This window comes from Apodemus sylvaticus, chromosome 12, assembly GCF_947179515.1.
Source record: "Apodemus sylvaticus chromosome 12, mApoSyl1.1, whole genome shotgun sequence".
Taxonomy (NCBI): domain Eukaryota; kingdom Metazoa; phylum Chordata; class Mammalia; order Rodentia; family Muridae; genus Apodemus; species Apodemus sylvaticus.
The window spans coordinates 78449871-78455870 of NC_067483.1; the positions used below are offsets into that span (position 1 = coordinate 78449871).

General features: G+C 46.0%; 1 protein-coding gene across 1 annotated transcript; it reads left to right on the top strand.

Annotated features, from left to right (window-relative positions):
* Window positions 1-1397: 1397 nt before the first annotated feature.
* On the top strand, window positions 1398-5487 carry Cfap126 (cilia and flagella associated protein 126). Its single transcript, XM_052200986.1, has 6 exons — window positions 1398-1613; window positions 1691-1840; window positions 3447-3509; window positions 3896-3976; window positions 4618-4794; window positions 5109-5487. Exons 2-6 carry the CDS (start codon window positions 1814-1816, stop codon window positions 5340-5342), a joined length of 582 nt encoding a protein of 193 aa, XP_052056946.1. The 5' UTR covers window positions 1398-1613; window positions 1691-1813; the 3' UTR covers window positions 5343-5487.
* The last annotated feature ends 513 nt before the right edge of the window (window positions 5488-6000 follow it).

Consider the following 6000-nt stretch of genomic DNA (forward strand, 5'->3'; position numbering starts at 1 on the left):
TTCTTGATAAAAATTTTTAAATCATATGTGTGAGTTGGGGTTGCTGTTTCAGAAGAGGGCGTGAGATTCCAGAGATGTAGTTAGAGAGGTTGAGAGCCATGGGTGCCGGGACGGTAAACTTGGCTGCACTGGAAGAGAGCACTCTTAATCACTGAGCCATCTCTCCAGCTCCCCACCCCCCACCCATGCCCTTTAACCAGCATCTATGATCTATATAATAATGGGTTTCACTGTGACACTTTCATACACAGAGGATTCTGATTTCGTTCACCCTCTTGTGCCCCTCCCCCTCCCAATGGATTCCCATCTGCTTCCCACCATGCCCTCCTGCCCACGTTTATGTGGACTTCTGTTCTTGTTGTTTGGTTGTTGAGATAAGGGGTCTGACTCCTCTAAGTTCTGAGGTTAAAGGCTTCACCATACTCTTGAGTGTAAGTGAGTGTGTGCGCCTCGCTGAGTTCAGAGGTGCTTGCACAAGTGGGAGGTTATTTTCAGGAACACGGACCACCTGGCTACAACACTGAAAAGATCTTGCCCTCTCCAGAAACATTAGCATAAAGGGTGTGGCCTTGTGAGCCCCTCCCCCAGCAACAGTTAACTGCCTGTACAGCCCCAGGAAGGAAGGGGCCTCAGGAGTCCTTTTTCTATTTTTTTTTTTTTGAGACAGGGTCCTACTATGTAGCTAAAGCTGATCTCAAACTTGAGATCCTCCTGCCTCCACTTCCTGAATACTGGATTACAGGTGTGCATAGCCATATCTGACTCTTAAGTATCTTTGGACAACTCGGGTTTTTAATTTTTTTATTTTTAAAACAAGACTATGTAATTGACAAGCCCTCTTTAGGTCTAACACCCCAAGAGACGAGTAGATGGACTTAACAGAAGTTTAGATGAGTCTCTCAGGGTTTCTTGGTTTTATAGCTAATAGGCTTGGGCCCTGATTCCTACTCAGTTTCCCCCTCCCTCCTCCCTGCCCCCCCAGGTCCTGTTTGCCATATCCTATCCAACACTCTGAAGCTATAGATCTTGGTCCTGTGACTGACTGTAGAGCGATGGAGGAGACAGGAGTCATCACTTAAGGACCAAGGATAAGACATATTTCCTTCTGGGAACAACCAGTCGTCTTCTTCCTACACACTGTGCCTTTGTTGCTCTCTGAGCAGCATCTTGGCAGCGTCCAGTTCCCACCGCGAGTTTACAGCGTCTAGACGTTTCATTCGCCTTATCCTTCCGTGTACAAAGCAGGCCATCACTACAGGAAGTGACGGTTGAGAGGCCTCAGTGAAGGGAGCCAATGGCTTAGTTCATTGTACCACAGCACCTCACACCCTCAGCTCTGGGGGCGGGGGAGGGGGGCCCCAAAGTTTGTTTAAATAGTTGAAGATGTCATTCAGAGACAACCTGGAAATTCTGAAGCGCAGTTAACTTATGTTGGGGAAAGAGTTATTTACACAAAAGTTATCCCTTAAAAAAAAAAAAGAAAGAAAGAAAGAAAAAGTTATCCCTAATTTGTTTTGGAAAAATTCAAAGTATAGTAACTGAGGCAAGTCCAGCCGTCCTCCCCAGTGGTCCCGGGATTTTGGAAGCAGAGGCAGGAGGATCGGGTGCTCAAGGTATCCACGGCTACTTCTCAATTCATTTTCTTATGTTTGTTTGGGCTTCTATATTCTAAAATGAAAATGAACTTAAGTTCCAGAGAGAAAGGAAGCCGGTAGTGTGAACCACATAAGGGAGCCAAACCCCTGCTGACGGGAGTTACTCCCAGAAGGCTGTCCTGCAGTTGCCAGGCAACACGTGTAAACAGCGCCTGATCATGGCCACTAACTACAGCGCCAACCAGGTAGGTCTCCCTCTTCACCCCTTCCCATCGGGTTATGACTGGGTTGAGGTGGTGCTTTATCTCGTGGATGGGAGGGTCCAGGAACAAGCCAGAAGAATCTGAGTTAAATTAGTAGAACACAAGCCAGAAAGTAGTGATTTTACTTTTATAGGCCAGCGTAAACAGTTCAGGCTTTGAAGTCAAGTAACAAAGTCATATCTATTTACATGAAAGTTATCACTAATTTGTTTTGGAAAAATTCAAAAAATCGGTGTAGAGATACTTCCCAGTGATCCCTGAGTGGGGAGGATCGGTATTCAAGGCATTCTGGGCTACATACCGAGTTCAAGGCTAGCCTGAGCTTCAAAGAACCCCTTCCTGCCCCCTCTGAGAGAGAGAGAGAGAGAGAGAGAGAGAGAGAGAGAGAGAGAGAGAGAGAGAAAATATGAAAATATAAATATACACGAACCTGGGAATGGTAGTACATGCCTGTAATTGCAGTAATTAGAACAAGGAGACAAAATAATCACTGATAGTTCGAGGCCAGCCTAGTCTACAGATCCAGGCCAGCCAGAATATTGTAGTAAGATACTGTTTGAAGAAAAAGAAAAACAAACAAACAAACAAACAAACAAACAAACCAAAGTGTTGTCTACACATTTTAGGAATTCTTTTGGAGAAAATATTTTCCTTATTTAGTATGCCAAGTCTAGTGTTCTTTTTTTCTTCGATTATGTATTATGTATGTGTGTGTGGGTGGGTGGGTAAGGTATTACTACTACCTACCTCTCCAGACTGGCCCACAAAGTCACAACCTTCCCGCCTCACTCTGCTAAGTGTTAGGCTTACAGAACTGTGCCATCTTGGCCAACTACTTCTGTCAAAGCAACACAAATGGTTGCTTCATTTTTACCAATAAACACCATTCTTGCCTGGGAGGCAGGGACAGAAGGGTGGAGCCCAGCCTCGAATGAATGAATGAATGAATAAATAATACAAGTGGTGTTTTCTGCCCCTTGGCCTTCCAAAAGCAGGCAGCAATATGGATTTGGTTACCAGCCCTCAGTCTAATCTAGCAGTCCCCAGCAGAGTGAGTCACAAACATAATTTTAAAGGTTTTAGCAGCTATGTGAAAATTAAAATTAAAATTTTGTAATGCTCAGTAGAACACAATAAACCTCAAACGTTAACATTTAATTGCATTAAAAAAAAAACCAAAATAGTCTAAACACCCCCCCAACACACACACCTATCTTATACCAGCTCTTTAAAATTCATTTTTTCCCCTCTAGTGCTGAGGAGCAAACCAGGGGTTCTGTAAGTGCTAGATAAGCACTGTAAGTCAGAGCTACACCCCCAGTACACATCTTGAGCAAACAGATTATAATCTCATACTTGCCTAGCATGCACAAGATCCTGGGTTCACTTTGCAGGATGACAAAACCAGACACAACCTCTTCTCTCTCTCTGCATTAGCTCTCTCCTTTCTGTGTTGTGTGTACGTTGGCATACCTATAGACCCTTGTCACAGTGAGTGAGAGTTCACATAACTGTAGAGAACAGCATCACCATCTCACGGGTGAGCCTCTGAGTCTCACAGGAACTCTCTCCTCTTTTCTCTCCACAGTATGAAAAAGCTTACTTACCCACGTACCTGCAGAATTGGTCTCCTGCCAAGCCAACAAAAGAGGTATTCTGAGCTCAGTGCCCCTCCAAGGCCAGTTTATGGTGACTGGCCTCACGTTCCTGTCACCTAAGTCCCTTACCCCAAGTCCCTTACCCCTTGAACAGTAGTCCCTCTTTTCTTTTCTTTTCTTTCTTTCTTTCTTCCTTTCTTTCTTTCTTCCTTTCTTCCTTTCTTCCTTCCTTTCTTTCTTTCTTTCTTCTCCGAGACAGGGTTTCTCTGTGTAGCCCTGGCTGTCCTGGAACCCACTCTGTAGACCAGGCTGGCCTCGAACTCGGAAATCCGCCTGCTTCTGTCTCCCAGAGTGCTGGGATTACAGGCGTGCGCCACCACCGCCCGGTGCAAGTCCCTCTTTTCACTTCAGGCACTTCTCTTTCCGCCCCAAAATACAGAAAATCGCTGCCCATGAAGGTTACACTCAGATCATCGCCAATGATCGAGGTCATCTCTTGCCTTCAGTGCCCCGTTCCAAGGTGAGATTCCCCACCCCCATTCATACCCCAAAAAAGGAGGCGCTAGCTAGTGGTGGTGGCATACACCTTTAATCCCAGGGTCGATTTAATACTTAATAGGCAGAGACAGGAGGATCCCTGTGAGTTTGAGGCCAGCCTAGTCTACACAGCGAATTCCAGGACAGCCAAGGAGTAGAGAGAGAGATGCTGTCTCAAAACCAACAGAAAGAGCTGAGGCTTAACAGCAGAGCTACCGTCACACAGAAAACTCAAGTCTAATCTGTGATGCCCCGACCCTCCATCCACCATGATGGAGCTGTGCTTAGCACATGGAAGTCCTGAAAATATATAAACAATAATAATAATAAACAATGTTTCCAGATGACAATATTTATGCACAGGACTCCTGTATCACACTTAGCGTAAGAATAGAAAATTTTAAGTTGGAAGGAAAGGAGCTGAAAAACAGCTGAACAGAAGAAACTGGCGGCAGAGACGCCTGCCTCCCTTTTACTTGGGAACCCATGGCCTTAGACGCTTTCTCAAGCGCTTCCTTACGAAGCATTTGGCAAAACAGCAGAATGGCCGTGAATCCCGCCAGCCCTGCCAATCAGACACTTACCATCCATGAAGACCTGGTGAGCGATCCCCTTTTCCTTTAGGCAAGTCCCTGGGGTTCCTTCATGGGTACGTGGCAGATGCCCCTGAAGATACCACCTGCTCGGGTGAGTTTGACTGCCCGTACAAGTGCTGCCGCCGACTCCATCACCAAATGGATCCAAAAGAATCCTGACCTGCTCAATGCCTGTAATGGGCTGCGTCCTGAAATCTCAGGCAAGGTATCTACCCTTCCTGTTTAACCAAAGCCCCCACCGACTCCATTGCTTTCCAGCCTCAAAACTTCTGCCAATCACTGTTCCAGCAAGGGGAGGGGACCTCTAACCAAATATGTCTCAGGCTGCCCAGTCCCTAATCACTAAGGTCTGAAGGAACAAAATGAAGAAGCCCCCTTGTTCCCCACCTCTAACCCCAGTAGAAAAGATCCCCAAGGGGAGGTTAAATTTAACGGTTCTGATTCAAACCCTGACCTCCTCCTGCCGGCCGACTGGGAACAATCTAGGCCTAATGAGAAATGCCTACCTTTTCCCAACAGCCCTTTGATTCCGACAGTCAGAAGAAACAGAAGAAATGTGCCACAAAGACTGTACAGCAAGCACCGAATCCCACCATAATCCCCAGCTCGCCGGTTATCCAAGGAGACAACCCAGATGAACCGCAAAGTTCACACCCCTCTGCAGGTCACACCCCAGGTCCCCTGACCCCAGCCAACTCTCCCAAGAACCCACCTCCGAGCCCGTGTGAGAGCACCAAGCAGGCCCAAGTCTAGCTGAGATCCAGACGAGTGAAGCTGGGGTGACATTTTACAGATGATTGTAATGGGTACGACCCTGGATTCAGAAATGTGGAACAGAGAAATGGGGGGCAAAGGCAAATTGGAGGAAATACACATTGTTTGTTAAATCTTTCACTGACCTGGGCTTTTTCTGTATTTATGACTGTCTTTTGTAATCTGAAATTACAAGGAAGGCTGGGGAAGAGGGTAGGGAAAAGGACAATTTAGGGGAGTATGGACCCTTCTGACACGTGGATCCTGGAGATCAAACACGGGTCCTCAGGCTTGGTGGCTAGAGCCTGGACCCAGTGAGGTATCTTGACAGACCAGTGAAGTAAAACTTTCTGGTTACTAACCTCTCCTTTCCACTACCTCTGCTGGGTGGTGGACTAGAAGGGCGGTTAAAGCCTTTAAATACTAGGTTTTAAATAACATAAACCTACAGACCAGCTTACAAATAGAAAAATAAAGAAGCCAGGTAATCTACTTCCCTTCAAGCACTGGATGGTTAAGAAGCCATTAAAATTAAAATTAAAAAAAGTAAAAATGTCCTCATTAATTTCCCAGCCTGCCGATCTGCTGACTATTGTCCCAGCTGTACATCTTTCTGGCACTGGTTGTTAAATTTAATGCCCTTACCAAGTCTATAAAG

Bases quoted from the DNA above. Each gene is read 5' to 3' on its own strand.
- Cfap126 (XM_052200986.1), top strand. From the start codon at position 1,814: ATGGCCACTAACTACAGCGCCAACCAG. The intron at 1,841-3,446 runs GTAGGTCTCCCT...TTCTCTCCACAG, and splicing joins CTAACTACAGCGCCAACCAG to TATGAAAAAGCTTACTTACC. The intron at 4,795-5,108 runs GTATCTACCCTT...TTTTCCCAACAG, and splicing joins GTCCTGAAATCTCAGGCAAG to CCCTTTGATTCCGACAGTCA.